The sequence below is a fragment of the Canis lupus genome, chromosome 17 (genome assembly GCF_003254725.2).
Source record: "Canis lupus dingo isolate Sandy chromosome 17, ASM325472v2, whole genome shotgun sequence".
In the NCBI taxonomy this organism is placed as follows: domain Eukaryota; kingdom Metazoa; phylum Chordata; class Mammalia; order Carnivora; family Canidae; genus Canis; species Canis lupus.
Genome location: NC_064259.1, coordinates 38,998,741 through 39,025,655, shown reverse-complemented (window position 1 = coordinate 39,025,655; position 26,915 = coordinate 38,998,741). Strand labels below are relative to the sequence as shown.

General features: G+C 42.0%; 3 protein-coding genes across 19 annotated transcripts in view; 1 reads left to right on the top strand and 2 right to left on the bottom strand.

The window, feature by feature from the left end:
* IMMT (inner membrane mitochondrial protein) overlaps positions 1–1,164 on the bottom strand; it is a 37,196-nt gene extending 36,032 nt beyond the window's left edge. For all 15 annotated transcript variants that reach the window (XM_049095548.1, XM_025453830.3, XM_025453831.3 and 12 more), the window contains exon 1: positions 962–1,164. In XM_049095548.1, the coding sequence (XP_048951505.1) occupies positions 962–1,006 (45 nt within the window). In that variant the 5' untranslated portion in view covers positions 1,007–1,164. The remainder of the gene's footprint in view (positions 1–961) is intronic.
* A 3,696-nt stretch (positions 1,165–4,860) lies between these two features.
* Positions 4,861–15,680, top strand: MRPL35 (mitochondrial ribosomal protein L35). Its single transcript, XM_025453844.3, has 4 exons — positions 4,861–5,001; positions 11,202–11,382; positions 12,036–12,180; positions 15,339–15,680. The coding sequence occupies exons 1-4, from the start codon at positions 4,959–4,961 to the stop codon at positions 15,525–15,527; spliced, it is 558 nt and encodes a 185-aa protein (XP_025309629.1). The 5' UTR covers positions 4,861–4,958; the 3' UTR covers positions 15,528–15,680.
* A 1,045-nt stretch (positions 15,681–16,725) lies between these two features.
* Positions 16,726–26,915, bottom strand: part of REEP1 (receptor accessory protein 1) — a 105,087-nt gene continuing 94,897 nt past the window's right edge. The window contains exons 8-10 of one of the 3 annotated variants that reach the window (XM_035700732.2): positions 25,472–25,623; positions 23,137–23,204; positions 16,726–22,599 (exon numbers count right to left, since the gene is read on the bottom strand). In XM_035700732.2, coding sequence (XP_035556625.1) covers positions 22,368–22,599; positions 23,137–23,204; positions 25,472–25,623 — 452 coding nt within the window. In that variant the 3' untranslated portion in view covers positions 16,726–22,367. Of the gene's footprint in view, positions 23,205–25,471; positions 25,624–26,915 lie in introns of all 3 variants that reach the window. The other 2 variants (XR_007402939.1, XM_049095560.1) reach the window with 2 other exon arrangements.

The window sequence follows — 26,915 nt, the reverse complement described above, 5'->3', positions numbered from 1 at the left end:
CCTACTTGCCTACAAAAGCTGCTTCTATCCTGGCAACAAGTAGGGAGACAAGCAAACTTGAAGGAAAAAAAAAAAAAGCCTGACATGATTTCTCACTCACTCTGACTAGAGATTTTGTTCAATTGCTGCTTGGTGTGCAATACATCTTCCAACATATCAATAATTCTGAAAACTGTGAACAATAGAAATAGAAGTTTATTTCCAACTTTAGAAAAGTACTTTGACAAGCGTGCAGATGTAAGTCACTGGGTGTCTAGGCTTCCTGGATGTCTGCCAAAGTTGTCCCAGCACCTGGAGAAATACATCCCCAAGCTAACCTCAGAAATGAGCACAAGGTCATGACTCCTGTTCTTCCTCAGTACCCAGAGTTTTTACTTCATAAACTACAATCTCTCATTTTTTGTCTAGAGTAAGAATACCTCAGAGGCTCTCTAAGCTGCAAAAAAGAAGGTCCTTCCCGAGTAATTACAACCTTGACCCCTAAAATGTGGACTCTAACAGTCCCAACACCTCCTTATTAAAGATGCAACAAGCCAAGGCTATAGGCGTTTCCTGCTGGGAACTGTAGTTCTCCCCGCGACCTTCAACCACTGGCTGCGCGAAACCTATCACGAGCCCAACCGGCAACCCGAGCGCCAGAGCCACTATTGGTCCCTGCCTGGGGCAGCGCGCCGCTGATTGGACGACGCGTCCCCGAAGCCGCGCTGACGGTCCTGCGCCCGCCTCCCCACCACCTTCTCTCCACACCCCATCCCGCTTACAGCAATAACCCTCAAATCATCCCAGTCGGGCGAACCCCCTAATCAACTGCTTCACGGGTCGGCCCAGGACTCCCGCGATGAGGGCGGCCGCGAAACACGCCTCTCTCCCGGGGCCTAGTCAGAGCGAAAGCCTCTCCCATTTTCCGTTGGTTGGCCGGAGTCCGCCTCACCACGCGCTCTCCCAGCGCCCCCGCGCTCACCTGGGCGGCGGCGGTCACACCCGATAACTGACAGGCCCGCAGCATTTCGGCCGGGCTTGGGCACGGCTGGCGTACGAGGGAGCTGCCGCGGAGGCGTTAGTAAGGGAGAGCGTGCGTACGTCCCTGCGTCCGTGCCGCCTCTCCGCGCCGGTCCTACCGGAAGGGCAACAAACGCCGCTGCGCACGCGCAGCCCCCTTTCTCGACCCCGCCCAGGCCGCCCGGAGAGGCGCCCCCCCCCGCACCGACCCCGGGCGGAAAAGGCTATTTCTCCTTCCGGGTCGCCTTCGGAGTTCTGGTCTGTATCCGCCAGAAGGGGTTAGTAGGTGAACCCGGAGGGTGAGAGGAAGCGCGAAACTCGGGCTTTGATCAGTGCGGATAGAAGATGTTATTCGTCGAAGAATTCAAGGAAAAAAACATCCCGGCCGCATTTGTCAGCTGGGTATTTCGTAGAAAGCAGACGGTTTGGCGAAAGTTACGTAAACAATGGTGTTTTGGTTTGCGTGTTTGTTTGCTTTGACAGCCTTTCTTCAGGGAGTCATCCTGATTATGGGAGATTGGGAGGACGAACACTGGAGAGACCTTTGTGCGGAACGCGTTGTTCGCGCATCTAATAAATGGCAGAGCAGGGATAGAAACCCACATCCTTCGGGTTCCACCGCTTCTACTCCTAGATTTAAGCCACACTTATTTTCCCACTACGTTTTCCTTTTACAAAGATAATTTTGATGGAATGCGTCGGAAGTTAAGGAGATCAGTGTAGAAAAACTCTTCAGAGTATTCCACGGAGTCTGTAACCAAGATTTAGTATGTTAAATATTGAACACAGTATTCAATACTGTTATTACTAATAATGATCGTACCATCACAATATCAAAAGAAACTGAATAACGTGTATATCCGTTGCATTTGCTAAGTGCTTTTAGGTCTTAACTAGGCTATTTATCACAGCATGGTGTTCCTAGAGTTACGGTGTTTTACAATATGGTGGTATCACAGTATGATACTAATCCCACTTGTAAAATGGAGAAAGGAATTTGAAAATTACCTAAAATCAAATACTTATGTCCGTATATATTCATTGCTTTTCAGGGTGCTTTAAAAATTACGTTACGCTCTCTAATTTCATATCCCCATCACCTAACAGCCCCCAAAGCAGTCTCCCGTTTTTAAAAGTAGTTTTAGCATTAAATTGCAGTCTCCCCAACCCCTCCCACCCACCCCCCGTCCCTGCCCACTGCTGTTCTGTTATACGGGGTGATGCCAGTGTAATGAGTTTTCTAATATCTTGGCCATAAACCTCTCAATATCAAATAAGCAATTTAAATCTACCCTAACCGGGATCCCTGGGTGGCGCAGCGGTTTAGCGCCTGCCTTTGGCCCAGGGCGCGATCCTGGAGACCCGGGATCGAATCCCACGTCGGGCTCCCGGTGCATGGAGCCTGCTTCTCCCTCTGCCTGTGTCTCTGCCTCTCTCTCTGTGACTATCATAAATTAAAAAAAAAAAAAAATCTACCCTAACCGTGTGTGGCCCAGCCACATCCTGGGCCTGAACATCGTTACCAACTTCAGCTTCCAAATCTCAAGCTCCAAAATTAATTTTTGTTGTTTCCTCATCTCCCATTTAACCAAATCCTTAATCTTCATCCTCCACGTGCAATTTATGGATTTTTTTTTTTGCTTTGAAGTGGACTCCCCCAAAGTAACATACAAATTTAAATCATTCCTCTGTTCAAAAATGTGCAAGGACTTCCATTATCAATTCAAAGAGTATTTGTGAAATGTCTCAGTACTTTTTCAATACATGAGAATATGTTTAAGGCTCAATTTAGCCATCTTAGGTGGGAGATTAAGAAAGCAATGATAGTAGTCAAAGCTCATCACCCACTTACATACCCTAAAACCCAGAAGAATTAAAGGATATGACTCTCCTCAGTTGGTTCTCAGAATGTGAACGGGGACCACTGGGGAGTCTGAGACCTTTTCAGAAGATCCATAAAAATCAAAACTACCTTCATAATATTAAGATATTATTAGCTGTTTTCACTCATTTCTCATAATTTTACAGTAGAATTTTTCCAGAAGCTAGGTGACAAGTGAAATTAACAACAGACAATGCATAAGCAAATTTCAGAATCCAGCTATTAAACCATACTTTAAAGAGATTTGCCGGGATCCCTGGGTGGCACAGCGGTTTGGCGCCTGCCTTTGGCCCAGGGCGCGATCCTGGAGACCCGGGATCAAATCCCACGTCGGGCTCCTGGTGCATGGAGTCTGCTTCTCCCTCTGCCTGCGTCTCTGCCTCTCTCTCCTCTCTGTGCATTCTCATAAATAAATAAATAAAATCTTTAAAAAAAAAATAAAGAGATTTGCAGAAAAAGTTAGGAAATGATACTGTTCTCAGTATTTTTTTGGGGGGGGGAGAGTTACTTTTCATGAGTGTATTTTTGTTATGAAAATCATAGTTTTTTACTAAGTATGGTAGGCAGAATAATTATTCCTGAACATAGCATATTTTCCTAATCCCTGTAACCTATAAATGTTACCTTACATGACAAAAGAACCTTGCAGATGTGATTAAGACTCTTGCAACGAGGAGATGATCCTGGATTATCTGCATAGGGCCAATGTAATGACAAGGGTCCATTTGAGTAGAAGATGAGGACAGGAGAGGCAGAGTCAGAAAAGGACATGTGACAATGGAAGCAGAAGTCAGAGGAATGTGATTACTGACTCTGAAGATTGAAAGAGGCATAAGCCAAGGAATACAGGCAGCCTCTAGAAGCTAGACAAGGCAAGGAAACAAGTTCTTCTCTACAGCTTCCAGAAGGAACAGAGACCTGGATATTTTGATTTAGCCTTGTGAAACTCATTTTAGATTTATGACCTACAGAACTGTAAGATAATTTGTGTTGTGTTAAGCCACTAGGTTTGGGGTACTTTGTTACAGGAGCAATTGGAAATATAATTAAAAGCTCTTTGGAGTCCTCAGATTTTAAGTATGTAAAGAGGTACTAAGACCAAAAGGTTTGAGAATCACTGCTATATAAAATCCTGTATCTTTCTGTCCTGGCTCCCTGTCTTCTCATCTTAGCTCTTCCTGTTCTTATTGCCAAGAATGACTTTGCTCTTGTTAAAATCCATCCCATTCTTTAAGACTTGTGTTACATTCTCTTCCCTCATCATCTCAATCAGAATGCCTTCTCTCCTTAACTTCGAACTGCTCCTGTGAATCATGTCTTGTATTTATGTTCTGCACTTGTCTCATTAAAGGTGAACTCCTTGAGACCAGTGTTGATCCTTATTCATTTCAATCAGTATATGGTGTCATTTATTGTATATGCATGGAATCTTAACCAACAAGGATAGGTTAGAGATTTGTTTTCTGTTTGAGTGAACATTGGAAAAATGTATGATCACTAATTATCAATAAAATAAGGAACATAAGAATTGTTTAGGAAGGATTGAGATGCTGTTCTACCAAATGACAGTCAGTGTTAATGATTAGAAGAAACTATGTGTGTGTGATATCCTTAGGACATGTACATTCATTTAATTATGATTGGCATTCAATTTTTAAAAAATTTTAATAATATTGCTATGTCCCATTCATGCAGCCTAACATCTAGCAGCTTTGAAAGGAATATGTTATTTTTTGAAAGTTAATAAAATGAGCAAAATGAAATTGTGTAACATTTATTTATTTATTTATTTATTTATTTAGAAATTGTGTACTTTAGATGTCAAATGCTCACTGAAAATTTAAGAGCCTACCCAATGCCAGACACAGTACATAGGTACTTGTTCTTCATAGGCGGTGAAGAACTGCTTGGCATATAGAAGACATTCAATAAAACTTGCCTTAACCGTTACTTTTTTCGTTTTTGTTTTTTTTTTTTTCCTTCTTTTTTTCTTAGACTCCACCCATACCTTTTCCTTAACTTCCTTTCGCGCTGGAGTTTTAGACCCAATGCGGCTGCCGTAGGGCGGGGTGGCAAGATGGCGGCCCCTGTCTTTGCTCGTGCCGTGAAGGCTGCCTCAGGTCAGTAGAAAGCTGCGCGCTGGATTTAGCCCCTCACAGAAGGCGGGACTGGTGTAGGATGGAGTAGGCGTTTAGCGTGAGCGTGGAGGTTAACGGGGGAATAAAGGCCAGAGGATTGTAATGAATTTTCTACAGGGCTGCCCGTGTTCGGCCGGTCGCATCGGACATCGCGGACGCTCGTGGACCCTCGCGGACCTACGTGTGTCCCCAGGTTTCCGCTTCCTTAGTGGCTCCTGGTCCTTCTGCCTTAGCCAGAAAGAGGGCCCGACGGACTGGGGCGGAGGGGGGTGAGTGAAGGAGACAGAAAAGTCCGTGCTAACCTTCTGATTGAGAGGCTAGGAGTCGCCACTCATGACCTTTGGCCTTGAAGTAATTTCTCAGTCTCAGGTTCTGCAGCTCTACAGCGAGGACGATACCGTGTACCTGAGAAGTAACCGAGCTCGAGCGTGTAGAGCGCTCTGCGTAGTGCCTGGCACACAGCAAGCGGGCGTGTAGGAGATTCACACGAGGTGCGGGAAACGGGCGATTGTTTGGCCTCTCAGCCCCCGGCACAGGGGCAGTTGGTCCGGAGGATTTCTTTCTTAACTAACGGAGTGAAGGCAATTAAATTGTAGGAGTTTTTGCAAAAATATTATTTAAGTATGATAAGATTGTCAGTAAATCACTTAAAGGCAAAATAAATTAGGATAAAATCCTGTGGAAGAAGAATAGAAATAAAGGAAAACACTACAATGTAAAAATTTCCACCTGTTACAGAAGAGTATGTTTACCTGGGGTATTTTTAAATTGTGAAAATAACATTTAAAGAAAAATGTATGTGACATACACAAGTGGCTTAACAAATAATTCTAAAGCAAACACCCAAGGCAGGACACAGAACACTACCAGGAACCTCTTCTCCATCTCTGTGCTTCTCCTCATCAAAATTCCCTCTTTCTGCTAATTGTAAATAGTAGCCTCATTTGATTGTTAACCTTGCCTTTTTTTTTTTCCTGTTAATAGTTTTAACATCTATATATACATCTCTAAGTTTAGTTTTGTTTAGTTTTAGTTTTAGTATTGTTTAGTTTTTCCTGTTTTTGTACTTTACATGAATGGAATCATACAGTATGTACTCTTGTGTCTTTTAATTTGTGAAATTTGTTCATTTTGGGTGTAGCTGTAGTGGTTTCTTGTTCCTATATAATAGTCTCTTGTTCGACCACCCTACAATTCTCCATTTTACGAACGCTGGGCATTTCAGTGTTTTCAGTTTGGGGTGATTAGAGATCCAAAGCTGATTTTCCTTGTGTCCAGGTACATGAGTGCAAACGTTTCTCTATCGTGTGCGTGTGTGTGTGTGTGTGTACACTTATAAAACGGGCTGTGGAATTGCTGAATCAGAATATATGTATATTCAACATTGCCTGATACTGTGAAAGTGATGTGCTTCTTTAAAGTCACCCCAAGTTCACCTGCCTGGCTCAGACGGTTAAGCATCAGACTAGATTTCAGCTCAGGTCATGATCTCAGGGTTGTAGGATTGAGCCCCGAGTGGGGCTCCAAGTTCAGTGAGAAGAATGCTTGAGATTCTCTCCTTCTCCCTCTCTAAGATAATAAATAAATCTTAAAAAAAAAAAAAATAGGGCGCCTGTGTGGCCTATTTGGTTAAGCAGCCAATTCTTGATTTTAGCTCAGATCATGATCTCAGGATCATGGGATTGAGCCCCTCGTGGAGCTCTGCATTCTCTGGCTCCCTCTGCCCCACCCCCAACTTGTGCAGTCCTCTTTCCAAATAAATAAATAAATAAACCTTAAAAAAAAAAAATAAAGTCACCCCAGCACTGCATGTGCCACATCCTCACCAACAATTGGTATTGCTAGACAAGCAAATTTTTGTCAATCTTGTGGGTATTTAGTGATGTCTCATTGTGGTTTAACTAGCATTCCCCTGCTTAGTAATGATCTTGAATACTTTTACATGTATATTGGCTACATATGAATTTTATGAAATATCTACTTAAATATTTTGCCCATTCTATTGAGTTGTCTTATTGATCCATAGTAGTTCTTTTTTTATTTTTAAGATTTTATTTATTTATTCATGAGAGACATTGAAAGAGAGGCAGAGACACAGGCAGAGGGAGAAGCAGGCTCCATGTAGGGAGCCCGATGTGGGACTCAATCCCAGAACCCCGGGATCACGCTCTGAGCCAAAAGCAGACGCTCAACCACTGAGCCACATAGGCATCCCCATACTAGTTCTTTATGTATTCTGAATATGTATCTTTTCTCACCTAAGTGTGTTTCCCGTATCTTTTCCCATTCTGGCCAGCCCTTTTAGTTTATTTAAAGTATCTTTTGATGAAAAGAAGTTCTTATCTTCAGTGACTTGAATTTATTTTCCTTGTGTTTTTTAGATAGATGATGTGGGTGGGTATCGACTCACTATGATATTTAGATTTCATTGAAAGATTTCATTAAAAGTGATTTGACAGCTTATTTTTAAATGTCAGTATTCTAAATATTCTGGAAATTATATCCTTTATAACAACTTAAACTATTTAAAATTTTAGATGTTTCTTAAAATTTTGTGAAAGGGTACATAAATTTTCAGAATTCTTTTCAAAAGTTATAGGGTCAAAAAATCTTGAAGACCACGACTTTAGACAGTCATACTCACTTCACTCCCCACTCTCCATTGTTTTGATTCCTGCCACACAGAGCTATTTGTAAGTCCCCAAACCTACCACACTGTTTTTTGACTCTTCACCGGTACACTCCCTGTTCCCTCTGCCTTTTCTTATTCCTTCAGAACTCTGGTTTTGTGTCACCTTCTTTGTTAAAGTGTCTGTGTTCTCCATATAAGAATGTGTTTAGTAAAAAAAAAAAAAAAAAAAAATGTGTTTAGAGAAAGCCAGTGTGTATTAAAATGCTCAAATTTAAAAAAAATAATAATAAATAAATTAATTAATTAATTAAAATGTTCAAACAGGGCAGAAAACTGGAGGAACAGTTAATTACTGCCATTGATTTGTGTGCTACCCTTTTGTTAACACATTCTGTTAGACTGTATTCAGTTTTTACAAGCTAAATCATGGTGTTGGTCCACCCAATGGTATGATGGATAAGGCCCCCCAAGTAATTTTCCCAGGAACTGCTATCAAGCAAGGTTCACCCTTCCTTAATTTTTTTCTAATTTCAATGTATTTATCACAGATTTTGTCTTGTTAATTTTGATCCATTTTACTAAGATCACTTTGAGTCCTGATAGTCTTGGGACTTTGCTTTTACGCAGATTTGACGAACATATTTTATGCAGCTTTAGGGCCTCCATAAAAATTGAAGAAAATATAGTCAATTAGGGATATAGGAAAAGATGTTCATCAGAACAGCAATCAGCTAATTTGGAGATAGTTTCTAGTCAGCTTGGAATTTACCTAACTGTAATCTAGCCCACATTTATTTCTTTAGAATATAAAAAAACCTTTTCACATGCCCTTCTAAAATCAGGATACACTGTGTCTAGACATTCTCATGATTTCCCAGGTTAGTGACTACATCACAAAATGAAATGAGGGATGCTTGGGTGGCTCAGCGGTTGAGCATCTGCCTTTGGCTCAGGGCTTGATCCCAGGACCTTGGATCAAGTCCCACATCGGGCTCCTTGCAGGGAGCCTTCTCCCTATGCCTATGTCTCTGCCTCTCTCTCTCTCATGAATAAATAAATAAAATCTTTTTTAAAAAAATGAAGTTCTGGGATCCCTGGGTGGCGCAGCGGTTTGGCGCCTGCCTTTGGCCCAGGGCGCGATCCTGGAGACCCGGGATCGAATCCCACATCGGGCTCCCGGTGCATGGAGCCTGCTTCTCCCTCTGTCTGTGTCTCTGCACCTCTCTCTCTCTCTCTGTGACTATCATAAATGAATAAAAATTAAAAAAAAAAAATTTTAAAAAAATGAAGTTCTTTTTAAGGAACAGTTCACTTCTAGTTCACAATGTAGTTTTGTTTTTTCTGTGCACTTTCTGTTTATCCATTCTAACCTTTTTTTTCTTACGAATGTGTCTGTAATTTACCCATTTATATGATCTAGACTCTTACCTGCTCACTTTCTTCAGAGGTGGTTTCTAAGAATTTCTGAGAGGTTTTGTTTTGTTTTGTTTTGTTTTAACCAAGACACCCAAGTTCTGATGACCTGTGGAAATTGGGACCTTTTCTTGTCTGCAGTCCTCCTCTTCAATTCACTTAATATTTCAAAGATTACCTCTTAGCTTGTAGTCATGCCTGCAAATATTTACAGTTCTTTGAAATGTAAGTCATTATACCTGGAGACTTGAATGCCTTGCACTGAGTAGAGAATTTCACTTCTAAGTTCCCAGAGGGGCTCTCTCAGTCTCCTGAATCGTGGATTTCAGTTAACTCATTAATGTTTATGCTACCCTTTTTAGTTTGAAAATTGCTATCTTAGATGGAAAACAGAATAGCAAAATAATGAGTTTTAAGTATTCAGTCCTTCTCCTGCCATCTGTTAATATTATACCATTTTTGCTAAGCATTTTTCTGCTTATTATCTGCTATTATCATTCATTAGATCTCTCTGTGCCAAGTGCTCTTCCTAGCACTTTTCATGTTTTATCTCATTTAATTACCTCCCCATGACTAACCTTTTTTTTTTTTTTAAAGATTTTATTTATTTATTCATGAGAGACACAGAGAAAGAGAGAGAGGCAGAGACCAAGGCAGAGGGAGAAGCAGGCTCCATGCAGGGAGCCCCACGTGGGACTCGATCCCGGGTCTCCAGGATCACACCCTGGGCTGAAGGCAGGCGCTAAACTGCTGAGCCACCTGGGCTGCCCCCCCATGACTAACCTTACTTAAATTTGGGAACCTGGGGCGTAGAAGGGTTAAGTAACTTGCCCTTGGTCACAAAGCTAGTTAGTAGTAGAGCTAGAATATGAATACAAATCATCTGACTCGGGATCCCTGGGTGGCGCAGCGGTTTGGCGCCTGCCTTTGGCCCAGGGCGCGATCCTGGAGATCCGGGATCAAATCCCACGTCAGGCTCCCGGTGCATGGAGCCTGCTTCTCCCTCTGCCTGCGTCTCTGCCTCTCTCTCTCTCACTGTGTGCCTATCATGAATAAAAAAAAAAAAAAAATTAAAAAAAAAAAAAAAAACAAATCATCTGACTCAAACACCAGCACTCCAGTTCCACACTATACTGCCTCTCATTTGTTAGGTAAAATCAGTGTAGTGGACAAAAAGGCAGTGAGTGGTTCTAAGTCCTGGCTGAATAGCAGTTTGGGGAACTTTATTTTTTAATCAACTGTTGAGGTATACTTTACAGACCATAAAATTACCAGTTTTGTGAACACAATTTGATGATTTTTAATATATTTAATAGGATGTGCAACCATCACCACAATCCAGTTTTGGGGGCATTTCCATCATCCTATGGAGCTTTTCCAGTGTACACATTCATAAGTCCCACATTAGACTCAGAATCTGAGTGGAGTCAGTGCCCTGTGAGTGATTCTGCTTTGTAGCCCTGGACTCTTACTTTGGCAACGGTGTGAAGAATAGGTAAGGAGGACTACATTCACTCCATGCATCTAGCCTCCCCAACCCCTACCCCATGAAGTGCCTTCTGATCTGCACCCAGGCATAGCCATACTGTCAGGCAAGCAGCGCTCAGCCTCTGGCAGGTCCAGTCCCCGCATGAGTCATGTTTCAGCCCCCTTGCCTTTGTGTATGTTCATCCTACCTGGACTCTCTATCTCCTCCTCTTGTGGCCTATTCATTTTCTAGAGGAGCGCTCAAGCACTTCTTTTGTTTTCTTTATGACTCCTTTTGCCACTCTGTTGCCTCTCCAGGGAATGGCCAGGCTTTCTCATCTCTGCCTCACCATTGCACTGTATGCTAGGGAGCCCTGTCTCATCGGAGTATAAGATCTGGCAGGTGGGACGTCATGTTAGAAACATTTTTGCCCTCTGTTGCTGAACACAGAACTAGGACATATCAGAGTAGATTGTGGTGATGGTTGTACAACTCTGTAAATTTATTAAAAACCACTGAATTACACAAATGGGTAAATTTGTGGTATGTAAGTCTTACCTTAGTAAAGTTGAATCTGATGCTTACCTTGTTTTGATACATTAATTTAAATATCTGGATGTATCTTTTTGGAGTATCGTATTAAACAAGTATGCTTCTCTCTCTTTATAGGAGTCTTACGGCCCCTGGTGTCTTCAGCCTATCAAAACTATGTCAAGAATGCCTGTCTTAGTTCTGCACAGTCCACCCGACATTTTAGTTCTCTTCAGACACCAATTGTTTCCTCTGCTCCCAGACTTAGCACATGTGTTGGAAACCTGACATGTGGGCATACTGCAGCAATCCTCAGCAGGTGGAGTATGTCTCAGTAAACGTTATGCTTAGACAAAAATTGTAAAACATTCATGTCTGCAAAGACATTTCAAAGCAGATGGTACTCTTTGCCTACCTGCAGTTTATTTTGTAGCCTTTGGCTGCTGGAGTGGGGAGAACATGATTGATAGCCATATACCTACGTGGCAGCAGCTGGGACTACTGAACAGAGCACACCTCCAGTGTTCTAGATGTAATTTCCTAGATGGAATCTGTCAGCCAAAGCAGAGGGTGAATGAGATGCTCAGCATGCAAGGTTGGCATTCATTTAGTCAACAAATATTCAGCTAAGGACCCCTGGGTACCCAGTTCTCAGCAGAAAGGATACTAAGATAAACTGAAGTCCTCAATGAAGACTTTATAATCTAGCAGGCAGATAAGAAGTCAGGTGACTAAAATATATGGGATAAATTCTCTCATAGGGATTGAGGGGGTAGTTGATGGAAGACTTACAAGCTGGCAATAGATGCTATTCTTATTTATGCTTCATGCCATGGATCATTTGAAGTAACAGTGTCTATTAAAGTCAGCTTTATCCAGTGAAACTCCTTTGCTCATTTTTAAGTATAGAAATGGATGTTATCCTTTAATGAGTCTTATTGATAAGTTATAATTTTTAAAAATATATTTTAGAGTGGCCCCCTTGCTTTCAAATGTCCTGAAGTTACCAGTGAGAACTGTAACATACTTCAGTTCAAGGAAAGGGAAGAGAAAAACTGTGAAAGCTGTCATCTATAGGTTTCTTCGACTTCACTCTGGCCTTTGGCTAAGGAGGAAGGTGAGTCTTCACACTGTTATTTGATTGAAAAGGAGTGGGAGCACATGAAAATAAAGCAGAATTCAGTGAGCCTATTCATTGACATATCTTCCTCCCATTTACCAGTAACTTTTATAGTGCTGTGCTTAAGTACCAGCTTGGCAGGCATCCCTTAATGTAAATGAATCCATGTGAGGAAAACATATTTACGCATTCATAATGGTAAAAGTCTTCACTGTAGGATGGGTTCATCTCAGGTCTTCCACATGTCTGGTGTATCTAGTGATCACCAGAAGCTCTATGACAGCCCCCAGGTGTAATAGCCTGTGGAGAGACCGTCTTTAAGCCTAGAGTGTTAGAGCGGCAGAGTCGCCTCCAGCAGGGACTTCGTGGTGTGGCTCAGATTGGGGGCTAAAGAGCTTTTCCGCCTCCTTTGGATTAGATTCTCTAGGGCTTGGTCTTTTTTTTTTTTTTTTAATATACATTTTTTAAGATTTGTTTATTTATTCATGAGAGACACACACAGAGAGAGAGGCAGAGACACAGGCAATGGGAGAAGCAGGCTCCAAGCAAGGAGCCCGATGTGGGACTCGATCCTGGGTCTTCAGGACCATGCCCTGGGCCAAAGGCAGGCACTCAACCGCTGAGCCATCCAGGCGTCCCATGGTTTGGTCTTTTTGGCAGAACATTAACCCCACATACACTTTTTTAACTATGTTTTTCTCTCTGGCAGTGTGTATGATTGAGGTTCATAGCAGATGGAACCCTAATGCCTACTCTGACCTGGGACCACTGCCTCTCAGGGGGCCTCTGACAAATTATTCCTATTCTGTCCTCTCCCACAGCATGTCAGGAGCGTGCATGTGGGCTTTTTCACTAGTGTCTTTATTCTCAGAAGCAGAGTAGCTGATAATTAGAAATATTCTGAAGACTAGAGTTTTGCAAAACCACCTTTGAGTTTTGATAAGTATTCAAATTTTAATTCCCTTTCACTACTCAGAAGTTAACAATTCTTTAAAGATCAAAATTTGTTTCCCCCTAAAAATAAAATACTTAATTGGTAGGATTTTCACTAGGTGAAAGGTTGAAAGGATTGTCTCCTATCTTTTAAAAAATCCTAAGTTTAAGGTAAATGGGTTAATTGAACTCTCGGCTCATTTCCCCTTCAGAACAATACTGTGGTAGTTCATTTGTTACATTAATAGAAGCTCATGTAATCCCTAAGTAGCTGAACTCCGTCATTCACGTAATAGTTTTAAGTTTTGTGAATTTTGGACCATTGGACAATTTCCTCCCCTTTGTTGTCATACTGATTACTTCCAGGTCTTCATCTGGCCCTAGATAAAATAAGCTAGGTGGATTTTTGTTTTGTTTTGTTTTTTGCCTTCCTTCTACATCCCTTTTATTGGGCCCTGTTAACCCTCCTGTTAATATAAAAGACCTGATCAAATTTTCTAATCATAATACCTAGTCCCCATTCAGGGCCCCAAAAAGTATTCTATGTGTGGAATGCCCTTCTTCATCAAAATGTAATATTAAGAGGAAAACAAAAAAGCTGAGTGGGTTAATTTATATTAATGTATAAAAACTGAAAATACTTTCTGCAGCAGTAGAAAGTAAATGAATTCATGTGAGGAAAACATATTTACGCATTTCCCTTCCATTTCTGAACCTAGAGAGTATCTAAAAAGCTTGAAGCATTTTCACAGTAGTTGCATTCCATAAAGTAATGATCAGAGGATACTAGTGGTAATCGGCAGAAGAGCAAATTAGCTGTAAGTCAGAGATCCACAGTAACCCAGCTCGGCTTACAGATTAGAAAATTATTACACAAATAGAGGGATTTGGGTTTGAATCTTTTATTTTTTAAGACTTTAATTTATTCATGAGAGACACAGAGAGAGAGAGAGAGAGAGAGAGAGAGAGAGGCAGAGACACAGGCAGAGGGAGAAGCAGGCTCCCCTGCAGGAAGCCTGATGCAAGACTCCATCCTGGGACTCCAGGACCATGCCCTAGGCCTAAGGCAGGTGTTAAACCACTGAGCCACCCAGGGATCCCCAAATCTTTTGAATTAAATTGTAAGCAATGAGTAGAAAAAAATATAATCCTTGGCATTTTAAAACCAGAACTCTTAAATAATGTTTCCTTATTTCTGAGTTTAACTGTACTGTAGAAGTTGCTGGTCACAGTGATGACACCAAGACATGTCGGAAACCCATTAGTGTAGTGCCCTAGGGACCCCTTGGCTTGAAAGGGTGAAGGGCTCTTAGCAATAGCTTAAGTTCTAATCTCTTCTCCCCTGTAACTTTCTGTGTGGTTTTAGCCACATATTAACCTGGGTGGCACCTAAGGTCTCTTCTAGTCTAAACAGACTATGATTGTAGATTTTGTATTCAATTTAATTTTTCTTTAAAAATTTTTTTCTTTCTAATTCAAAAATTCTTCAAAATTAATAATGCTTGGATAGTGTATATGGTAGTTCTGGGTCAAACATACGAGTTAACCATTCCTTCACCACTCCCAATAGTAGTTTGACTGTATTCATTTGTTATTCCTTAGAAAAGTACTTACTACAGAAATTGGTCTTAGTGTGAAAGGAAGAAACCAAACAATATACTTGAGAACTGTGTTTTGTCAGCTTTTGTAATACTTAGTCCCCTAAATGAGCACAGATGTTATCAACTAGCCAGTAATGCCCTTGTTCATCCTCCACATTGGAAAATAGTAGAATAGTGGTTAAGAACTCTTATTAGTTCTGTGACCTCAGTCTGCTAGGAAAACTTCTCTAATCAGTGGTTGTTTCTCTTTAATCTGCAAAATAAGAATAATAGTTTGTTGTTAAAGATTGTTGAAGAGGAAAAAAAAATTGTTGAAGAGATAGATAATAAGGTATGCATATAAAGTTAGTGATTATATTTATATATCATTCTGTACTTTGCCTACCACAGTCATTTAGCTTTATTTTCTGTTGTTTTAATCTTTTTTCAAAGTATTAAATTTTAATACTTTTTCAAATTGCACACCCCTCACTGAGAATTACATCTTTCTGAAAAATGTACCAGCCCCAATGAAAGTCTCATCTTTGTTCCCATTGGGCCTATAAGCCGTAAACAGTGAAGTTATCTGCTGTTTCCTATATAACACCATGTTTTGAATGTCTTTATAATATCATCTAACAGGCTGGTTACAAGAAAAAATTATGGAAAAAGACGACTGCAAGAAAAAGGCGCTTGAGAGAATTTGTGTTCTGCAATAAAACCCAGAGTAAGCTCTTAGATAAAATGACAACATCCTTCTGGAAGAGGCGAAACTGGTATGCTGAGGATCCTTATCAGAAGTATCATGATCGGACAAACCTGAAAGTATAGATCAGAAGTTTTATGACTTCCCAGTTATTGAATATGCATCTTTATGTATATGATGTGTTTGCAAAATGGAATAAATACAAAACTTGAAGTTGTGCCAATTGGTATGGAAACACAGAGCTCCAACATTAAACTTACTAAAGTTTCAACATTTAATGTATTAAACATTTTCAAATTTGTTCAGGGAAATAACAATTTAAAATTGTTGATTATTTTAAACAAATGGTAATGGTTTAACTGTTTCCAATTAGGCTTATTTTGTTGCAAGGAATTTCAGGTTAAGGCAGGCATAAGAAGACTGTAAAGCTAACAAGTGAGCTCCAGCAGTGTGACATTATTATTATTACTACTATTATTTTAAAGATTTTATTTATTTATTCATGAGAGACAGGGAGAGAGAGAGGCAGAGACATAGGCAGAGGGAGAAGCAGGCTCTATGCAGGGAGCCTGATGCAGGACTCGATCTGGGTTTCCAGGACCACGACCTAAGCCAAAGGCAGACACTCAACCACTGAGCCACCCGGGCGTCCCTGACATTATTTTAAGTATGCATGCCTGGAAACTCAGGAGCCACCTCACCAACCGCACTCCCCACCCACATCTTAACCCCCAGGCCTCAGAAAGAATAGAAATTATGGGGCATTCTCGAATCTAAGGCACCTCTTAGGGCCTCAGCAGCGGACGATGGTAGACTTAGGCTTGGGGTCTGCCTTTGTATGTGACTCAATTTCTGCCCCCATAATAACTCTGGCTTGTACCTCTCTTAGGTTGTTTTCTGCATCCTAACCCTCAGCCCCTATCTCCAGTCTAACAGACTAACTGGGCCAGCTGTCTGAGCCAGGGTGGGCTCCTGACTTCTGAGCCAGGGTGGGTCAGTGACTTCTGAGGAGACCTGGTATAAAGAGACAGCTGGCTCACTTGGCTGTGTTAATAAGCAGGTTCACATGGAGCAAAAAATAGTTATGTAGGCAGTTTCACTTAGAGGTGAGCATGGGGTGGCAACACAGGTCTAGTATTCTAGATTTATTGTGTTCATAACAGTTCTCAGTATATTGAGACAGGATTTTTATGGAGAGAAGAGTAAATGAAACAGCCTTTCAGTATGTCCTATTCATGAAACAGAAGAGGCTTTATAGGTGAAGACAAACATTAATTATCCAAGAGTTGAAACGCACTGTTTTTTTTTTTTTAAGATTTATTTATTTATTTATTTATTTATTTATTTATTTATTTATTTATTTAAGAGAGTGTGCAAGAAGTGGGGAGGAACAGAGGGAGAGGGACAAGCAGACTCCATGCTGAGCACAGAACCTGATGTGGGGCTCCATCTCAACCCTGAGATCATGACCAGAGCTGAAATCAAGAGTCAGACACTTAACCCACTATGCCACCCAGGCACCCCAAGGCATTATTTTCTAAATGTTTGTTTACCCACCTGAGATTTCATATTTCTAATTGTGAGAATAAACATTTTCCAAAGACACATTGTAGAAACTAAGGCTAATCAGTCATTTTGAAAATGATGCAGGAGTTAAGCATTGTTCACTTGAAGACGGTTGGGTAAGAGGCATTGAAGAAAATTCTGTTCGCAGTGTGGTTAAAGTCTAGGGTAGTAGTTCTCAGCTATCCCATCAGAGTCCTGTAGGAAGCATTTTCAAACAACAGCATTTTGCCTGGTTGAAAAACCATTACAGTCCTTAACCAAATTACAATGGGGTTACATCCCAGTAAACCTGTTGTAAATTGAAAATATCATTAAGTCGAAAATGCATTTAATACACCTAAGCTATCTAACATCATAGCTGAGCCTAGCCTACCTTAAATATGCTCAGAATGTTTACATTAGCTTACAGTTGGGCAAAATTAACACAAAGCCTGTTTTATCATAAAGTGTTGGCTATCGTGTTCATTGAATACTATACCAAAAGTGAAAACCAGAAAGGTTGTATGTGTGCAGAATGATTGTAAGTCTGTCAGTGGTTTACCCTTGTGATTACGTGGCTGACGGGGAGCCTCAGCTCGTTGCCACTGCCCAGCATCAGGAGACAGTACTCTACTGCATATTGCTAGCCCAGGAAAATATCAAAATTTAAAGTACAGTTTCTACCAATGTATGTCACTTTCACACCATTGTAAAGTCGGAAAACCTAAGTCAAACCATCCTGAGTTGAGGACTATCTGTATTAAATAGAATTATGCCTCATTTGCTACTTCAAACCCTTTAATAAAGTATTTGGTGATGATAAGATGAAGTTCTGTTGTTAATAGGATGAGTTAAAGATAACCAAATTGAAATTCTGTGGCAAGTCAGGCTAGGATCATTAGAGGATTTTCTTAGAGGAACCAGTGCAGTGCATGTTCCTTAAAAGGAAAAGAGGTGACCATAGAGGGTTCTAAAACTAGAAGGCCATCTGTATGTCTCTGTATGCGACCAATGAATAAACAACAGACATCGGATGTGAGATGAGGTAAGAGTGAAGTATTCATTTGCATTCTGTTTTGATTGGTTTTCATTTCCTCATAACTTCTGAGATGGCAGAAGCCAATCACTTACAAGGTTTCTACATCATTCTTAAAGATTTTTTAAATTAATTAATTCATTTATTTATTTATTTGAGAGAGCAAGTAGTGAGAGGAGCAAAGAAAGAGAGAGGGACAAACAGACTCCGTGCTGAGCACGGAGCCCATTGTGGGGCTCCATCTCATGACCCCGAGACCATGACCTGAGCTAAAACCAAGAGTCAGATGCTTAACCAATTGAGCCGCCACCCAGGTGCTCCCACATTTCTTACCTGCCTGGTCCCTGCCTCTCCTACCCATCCCCAGTGGAATGGAACTGGTGCGTGAAGTTGAGGAGGAAGCCACTTTCCACTGCCTCCCTGACTGGCAGTGCAAGTGCAAATATGGACAACAAAGATCTCTGTTACAGGGGCCTCAGAGCACCTTGGTTTCTCCTAGAAGCCAGGGGTAGGAGACGTAGACACAAGGACTGGCAACCAGGCCTCAGCATCCAGACATGGACTAAAGTGGAAGGGCTGACAGGAAATGATTTCGGAGAAAGGGAATTTTCATATATATAATTTTTGTCTTATGGGTAGCACGGCTTATCGACACTGATTTTATAGTTTGACAACCAAACATCGTTAAAGAGTCTACCTAAATTACATTGAAATTTATGTAAAAGTCTAATTTATTGAATATCAACCATGTCCCAGCATGAGGATGGATATATAAATATATATATAAAACGTATCCTCATATCAGCCTTGCAGGGGAGATACTATATTTTTGAGTTTATTTTTTAGTAATCTATATACTCAACATGGGGTTCAGACCCATGATCCTGAGATCAAGAGTCTCACTCTTCCAACTAAGCCTGTCAGATGCCCAGGAAGATACTATTTATCCCTGTTTTATATTTGAGGAAACTGCAGTTTATACAGGATTAAATAAATTACCCGAAATACAGCTAATAAGTCACAGAACCTAAGTCTAACATCCTGGAATCCTGTGCATTTCCCAGAGCCTTTCCACATGAAAATTAATATCTAAATCAATAAGTGACTATAATCTAGCACCATAATACTAAATAAACACTTTTTCATGACACTGTACCAAGTCAGCCTTTAAATCATAGCTTTGCTTTTCTGTTCTCAGCTCTTAACTTGGTAGTCTCAGTTCTGTTGCCATTGGACTTGGCTCAGTAAATGAGTAAATGAATGGATTTTCAGCCTTTCCATCTCTTCATCTTCCTTTCAGCCTTCTGAATGTGCTTCCTTACCAGCTGCTGCTGTATTTTATAGCCCTTGTGTCAAGCATACAGAATATGACTATAAAGGCAAAGAAAATGAGGGTTTCGTTTTGATGTTTCAAATTTTAAATGCCCAAGTCTTTGTGGCCACCCAATGAAGATTATATGTGCCTGTTATATATATGTAATTTTTTTTTTTAAGATTCTATTTTAGAGAGAGTGAGCACATGAGCAGGGGGTGGAGGAGGGAGAGGGAGAAGTAGATTCTCTGCTGAGCAGGGACCCCAATGTGGAGCTCCATCCCAGGAGCCTGAGATCATGACCTGAGCTGCAGACACTTAACTGACTGAGCCAGCCAGGCGCCCCCATATATGTATTTTTTAAGTAAATTCTGCACCTGGGGAGATCAAGAATCGCATGCTCTACCAACTGAACCAGCCAGGCACTCAGTCTATAGTCAAGGGCTGCAGTGATGTAAAGGACATCCACACCCCCCAGTGTGCCTCCACACCTACCACCCTCTTACCATGAAGGGAAAATAGACCTAATTTTCTGTTTGCAGAATTAAAACTGCCTACCCCATGAACTTTTTTTTTTTTTTTTCAGCTACAGTTTCCTCTGGTGACTTTTCAAATGTAAAACATAGTACCAGGTTTAAACTTATGTAATCAACTGGTTTTCAAAACACTCATTTGATTCCCCCTACCCCGTGTAACATTTCTATGCAGTAGACATGGGGCCAAGGTACCAGGCAAGTTAGGGACTGACTACTCAGCTTCTAATTCTAGCTACCTTCCACATTTTTAAAAAAAAAGTATTTTCTCTTTTCTCGTAAGATCAACATTACAAAGATTTTTTTAAAAGAAAAATGTTAAGACTTTATTCAAGATATATATCAGGCATTATAACAAAACAGCAGAACTTCAACCTTTGGAATACTGTAATTTTACACCCTTTGATGCACAGTCCAGTATACTATTTTATTACAGATCATTCTATAGGGACTACAGGAAATAAACTAGAGAAATTGCACGGTCACCATCCAGAAGGTCAGCTCTCTGAGTGTGTGCTGTTGGAGAATGAAGCCCATCCTCTGCCATGTCAAATACTGTGCAAGGTGAGGACTAGGAGATACTCAGCAGTGATCATGGTGGACGAGCACTGTTATCACAAACACACAGACAGTTTACTGTAGAGAACACACATTTCAGAGGCCAGTGAAGTGAGCAAGCTATTCACACAAAGCCAGGAGGGATTATGACGAAGTTCTCCAGTGTCTAAGTACACCACCGCATCTCCCCTCCTCAGAAACACAACAGGTGCCCAACGGCAAATAACTAAAAGTTATTACATGAAAAGTACAGACTTTTGAGCTAGCATTTTGTAAACAGCCTGTGTCTGTAAATCAGCAAATTAAAAATGTTCAGTTATATCCTCTAGACAGAACACCACACCACTACATGTACACTTTGAGGCATTCACATTTTATATCAGTCCATACACAAATATACAGCTTGTTGGATAAGTAAACACATTTTGCCAGAAATATGACAGCTGCTCTCATTTGTACAGTGAGTGTTTTTAAGAGAGAAACCAACTCCCTAATCAACACTTGAAGGAACAATAGTTACATTTACATTAAGACAGCAGTTTGGATACCTTTATATTTTTTTTAATCTTGAATGAGAAGTAATACAGCATGTCTGAGAGTAGAGTGCTTCAAACTTGTTTTTGGCATAGTTGAGTGCAAACTTGATAGCTTGTACTTGTTAAAACTTTACATCGTAAAATGGTGAAAATATAGTTTGTTCACAAAGGATCTCTGCTGCTAAAGGCATTTGTTTTTTTTGGCAAAAAAAAAAAAATTGCTTAAAAGCTGCTTAAGTTAAGCTGCTTCTGGTAATTCTGGGTACTCCCAACTAACAGGTAAATACATTTAAAGCAGATATTTTTCCTCTGAAACCATTCAGTGAGCGTCAAGAAACAGATGTTCTGTCTTCCCTAAAGGGTTTAGGTATTGGTGGGTGTGGGGCACAGACAGTGAAGAGCCCTCTGAACCACAAATTTGCTCTTAGTTTATTTTCCTAAATCCTATTGTAAATCACAAAGTCACCCTCAGAGGAATTGTGGGAAGAAGGGACTTAAATATGCATATCTGGCAACAATCAACTTCAGGTAAAACCCTTTCTCAGGTGGCTAAGATCCAGCCAGTGTGTCGTCAGCAAAGACTACTTATATATGTTCATGCAGCTCAGTCATGAAACGGTCTTTAACTGGGCCAGTTTATATCTGGTTGACAGTAAGTTCTAAGTGGTACGTAACACTAATTCTCTAATCTTCAGGGCATATCTATGAACAAACACAATCGAATTATTATAAGTGACTGGGTTGTGACCACTGCATGCATTACACTGAAAGAAAACACCAACTTTAAGCACGAATATACAAGTCCTACATTTAGGCTCAGCTCTCTGAGAGGGGAGGAGCTACCTCAGATCAAAATGCTATCTAAACCAGATTCCTCTTTTCAGGTAAAGTTCTCAGTCTAAACAGAGAATCCCTTCAGCTAGCGCTCTATTCTACCAAGCAATCCCAGCTTGCATACGATGTCCAGTGAGACACGGAGTGCCTGTGAGGGCGCGACTTCTCTTGCTCACATCCTGCACAAGCCAGGAAGGGAACAGAAGGATGTGAGCCACAGCTGCCCAGGAAGCTGAGCAGCAAGCCAGTCAGTAAATATCTCAACCTCTGAAACCTTTCTAGAACCCGGAGTTATGACAAGTGTCTCAGAATATTTAATGATGTATTTGAAACATAGTTTTAGGTTTGGGTTGGGTTGGGTTGGGTTGACTGATTGGTTTTTGCTTAGTATTCTCTTAATCAAGTTGCTCAGATTATAGACTCTTCTACCTGGGGAAACAAGTCACAGAACTGGTTACTATGAAGGAGAAACAGTCATTCGTCCAACACTTTTGGAACACTCAAATGATTCCTCTCAACAGCCCTGTGAATTCACATCCCCAGGCAGTTTTACCAAGGATGAGCCACCTGCCTCAGGCTTTGGTAAATCCCTTGAAAAGATTCAGAAGCTCTTAATCCAGAATCCAGGGGGAGACAAGCTTCTTGTGATTTCTCTTATTCTGGGCTGCTCCCCTGGTCTCATTACACTCATCTCTGTCATTACGATATTGTCTCTTCATTCCAAACATCTCTGGTCTATTGACTAAACATCTGTCTGAAGAAGATGGACCATCGTCCTGCAGGGAAGGGGATGTTCCACTGGAGTTGCATTTAGAAGCTTTAGAAGCACATCTGAGACATTCTCTAGAATCAAAATAATTTTTTTACATATCTTGCAGTTTTCTTACATGTCAGAACCCCTGGCAGCCCTTGCAAGTCCATCAGATTAAGCCAAAAGCCATAAATATGTACATCGTAGTCCAAAGTATTAGTACCAAGAACAAAAAAAAAAGTTTAAAAAAATTGCTTTGTCTGCATTTACAGGACTAAAAATGAAGTATGCAACAAATAAATTACAAATGTACATCTCAGCAGTGTGAGGGTGATCTATTTCTAAAAACACACTACTGTCAATCCAATTGTGGGAAATTACTACCTCAGAAGACTTAAAGGTCACACCTCCCCCACCCCCACACTACCTTTCCCTTTAGCCTCTCCCCAGCAAAATAAAGGAAAATAAAGATCTTAAAAGTGTAAGAGGGGAGAGAGAAAAGGCTATGTCTGTGAGGCTGCACACTCAAAACACACCAGCTTGCAGATTTCTATGTTATTAGTGACTAGCTCTTTAAGGCAGAGAAGAAACATTCTGTGGGTCCGGTGCTGTTGGCTCATCTCACTCACGTGGTTTCAGTGGCTGAGGATGAGGTACTTTTCTTCCTAAAGCGGGATCGAAGAACTCTAGGCGGTGCCTGGCAGAGAAAATAGAAAAAGGCATCCCTCAATTTGGCGTAAGCATGGAGCCTTTTGAGGTGAGCACCTGTGTGGGTTTGTGCTGAGAAACACAGCTCCTTTGGCCACACCCACATATGTGTGAGGCAGCTGGCTGGGAATCAGGGTCACACCCCAAGCATCCCATGCTGAGCCAGCAGAGAAGACAGATGCCTCCCTCCCTCTTATGCTCTCCCAAGTTCCGGGGTCTTCCTGGTGAATGGTTGCACAGAAGGATGACACAACTTTCTTGTTTCTGCCTTAGGAGCAAAATGATCCTAACAAGTGACTCAGCAGAGAAATCCCCCCCACCCCCCAATCTCTTCCCTTGTTCTCATCATTTCCTTTGGAAAGCAGCCTTCTGTTTCCAGGTACATGCCTGAAATTTCTATCACCAAGTTCCCAGTCCTCTTCCTGGATGTGAAATCCTTTAATGTACAGCAGGCTGCATAGCAAAGGGAGACACTGACTGTCCTTAAGTATAAAGGGTTCCATCCCATCTCCCCTACAAATGGCTACCAAGGATGGGGAGCCCTCCTTCCAGGGAACACACAAATCACAGAAGTTACTTCTGCAATGAAAGAAAAGGAAACCTCTGTCCTGGCACAGCACTCTAGGCTGGGGGTAGGGGCAGGGCAGGGTGGGGGCAGTGACACAGCTGGCCCCAAACTACTCTCAACCCCTGTCTCTGTCCACTTCTCTCCCCTAATTTTTTCTGTGGCACCCTTCTATACCTCTGTTCCTTTGGACCCAAAGCCCTTCCCTCCCTTCTCCATCTTCCTATTTTAGGACCCAGCTCAAAAGTCACTCCTGAGCCCCTCTGGCCACAGCCTCGACACACATACCCAGAGTCACCTTCTTATAGGGTTTTGCACGTGAGAGGACATCAGGACTTTACACCTATGGCGGAGTGTGCTTGATCTGCTCCCTGTCTCTCCCTCTACACTGTGAACTCCCCGGGGGCCAGGCCCACCTTTGCTGTTTCCCAGTAAGTAGTTCAGTGCCTGGAAGGCACACAGACGGGAGGGAGGAGGAAAGAGAGAGAACAAAGCAGGAAATACAAAGCTCTGGCCTTCCACATCCTGAGTCCTCAGGACACCTTTCTGATTAGGAAATGTTTACCAGCCACCTCTGGATACAGTAAAAGAAGAATCAGAGAAATCTAACTTTTGGTAACCTGTCTCAGGCTAATGAAACAGTAAAGCAGGTTGTGCAGCTTTAACAAAACAAAACCAGAATGGTACAAAGGCTCAGACCCTACAATGTTTTGGGCACTTTCCTTGTGAGAGCTGAGCCCCTACCCCCAGCACAGGCCTTCCAGGCTGTGATGGACAGGGCACACCCAGAACATCTTTTACCAAAACCTCTAACTTCAAAACTGATCCATAGGGGCCCCGCCCTGGAAATGAATCTGATGAACTCACATACACAGTGGTGATAACCACGGTCTGAATCTGAAAGGGACCGATAGGCCATGGTGCTTGAGTAGGCAAACATTTCAGTGCATTCCCTCATCTAAGTCTCCCAAAGGTCTCTATGTTGAGGATAGGGGAACTTGCCTCAGATGGACTCTCAGGCCACAGTATTCAGCAGATGGGCCACAGGAGAGGAGACGCGAGGGGCAGAGAGGAAGACTCGGGGGTCCCCAGTTTGGCCCGCTCCACACCTGGACCCGAGCCTGGTGACTCCCTGTCCACATCACAAAGCAAGGCCCCAGAGGCTTTAGGTTTAGGCCTCCCATCCACATCCTCAACTGGCCAGAGTACATGTATCTAGTATAACTGGTTCGGGTCATTTTGGAGGGCTGTGCCCTTTCACTAACATGTTACCAGGATCTGCTTTGTACCAGACACCATCACTGTGTCTTGGAGATATAGTGACAATCAGCTTTATTTATAGAAACCTGTCAAGTAACACATTTCCTGCCCCTAAGACACACATTTGGGGCGCTTTTCATTCACATACCATCTCAGGTTAGTGGTTGCACATTTTTCATTTTTATTTTAGGTACTATATCACCTCTCTTATTTCTAAATAAAACGAGCAGAGTCCTTTTTTGCCTCTTGGCAGGTATCTGGATGCTATCTAGTGGTCTGTCCTGTTGTTTGATGGAGAGAGGTCTTCCTACCCCAGGCCCTTGGGAGATGCTGGATGTCCCAAGAGCTGCCAATCCTAGGACCCCCAAATCTCCAGTGCAAAGCCCTTGTGGGAACACATGCTCCAACCCGTGGCCCCAGACATCGTGTACCTCCAGGGGAAACTCCGTCTTTCGAGGCGCCTTATACTTGTACATGAAATCCAGCAGGTCTTCCTCCTCCTCATCGGAAAATGCCAATGGGTTTTGGACCTGGTGGGTCTCCCAAGCCTTCACACCACCCTCATTCACATCTCCCTCAACCACTTAATGTCCATTTAAAATCTATACAAAGGAGACAAAGTACAGTAGGGAGGGATCAATGTAGAAAGGAGCAAGGAAGGGCAGGCAAGGTCAAGGTTAGGTACACAGCACCACAAGCCTGTTAGGAAAGCCAAGGTCCCTACATCTGAAGAAGCAGCCAGCATCCTCTGGGCCTCCCTGCAGGGTGGTCCCAGGCTGTGAGGGTGCAACTGGAAGTGGGCAGGCACTGGGCACAGGAGGTTCCAGAACCTACTGATAAGCTACCAAGGGAGGTGGGGGTACTGCAGCCCCAGGAGAAGGAAGACGCTGTCTTAGCTGAGAGGTGTCAAGCCCTGCAGCTGAGACCTGTGATGCCACACTCAAGAATGCAGCTGAGACCTGTGATGCCACACTCAAGAATGCTCAGGGAAAGAATCTCTTCTAGAATGGATATGCAGTGATTTCAGAGGGGCCTGGCAGTTTCCTCTATTCCACAGACACGCTATGTTGACAGTGCCTTACACTTGCATATTTAGCTCCAAGTGCTCTTTGAGATAGGATGTCAAATGCCAGGAAGCCTTAAGAGAGAAACTTAAGCAAAGCTATGTAGATTTTTCATTTCCAAGGACAAATCCCAGAGAAGCAAAGAAACCTAGTGGAAAGAGGATCTGGGAATACCCTTTCCCCCAGATGACAGCAAGACCTTGATTAAATCCACAGGGAAAACTCCAGAATTAATTCATGTCGTTGAATGCACAGTATTTTTTAAAATGTTCCATGCTTAAGTGTATATTCCATGTCGTCTGGCCAGGTGGTCCTATTTTAGTCGAGATATAAAATATTTCCTGCACGTACCCAGCTTATCTGACACTCAAAGAGATAGCATTCTATGTTTCATTATGTTTCATATAATTGTGTTTACCTAGAATCACAGACTGTAGGGGGCCCTCAGATCATCTGGTTAACCAACCCCAAGGCCTGCAGAAAGAAAGTAGAAGTCTTTCTGGAACACCCTGCTACTGCTCCTAAAAAGTCAGTCACCAAATGTGTTTCCTCCACCACCAGGGGACTCGCTAGACTATAACACAGCTCCAGACTTAACCAGGTGTGGGTTAGGTTAAGTAAAACTAACAGGAGACCCTCTAATCTTGAGCAGCTTTTCCAGGTACTGCTGCTGTACTCCCCAACAGCCAGCAGGAGGCAGCACGAGCGCTAGGTTATCTGAACCACAAACTGCAAAGCTGACTTGTAGTCTGGGAGCGCCGGCTCCGACAGCGCCTGGGTAAGGGCCAAGACTTAGACCATTAATCTTCCT

What these genes read in the sequence shown, in the direction of transcription:
- MRPL35 (XM_025453844.3), top strand. Translation starts at nt 4,959, where the DNA reads ATGGCGGCCCCTGTCTTTGCTCGTGCCGTGAAGGCTGCCTCAG. An exon ending in TGCCGTGAAGGCTGCCTCAG is followed by an intron (nt 5,002 to 11,201) that starts GTCAGTAGAAAG and finishes CTCTCTTTATAG; the next exon opens with GAGTCTTACGGCCCCTGGTG. An exon ending in GCCTTTGGCTAAGGAGGAAG is followed by an intron (nt 12,181 to 15,338) that starts GTGAGTCTTCAC and finishes ATCATCTAACAG; the next exon opens with GCTGGTTACAAGAAAAAATT.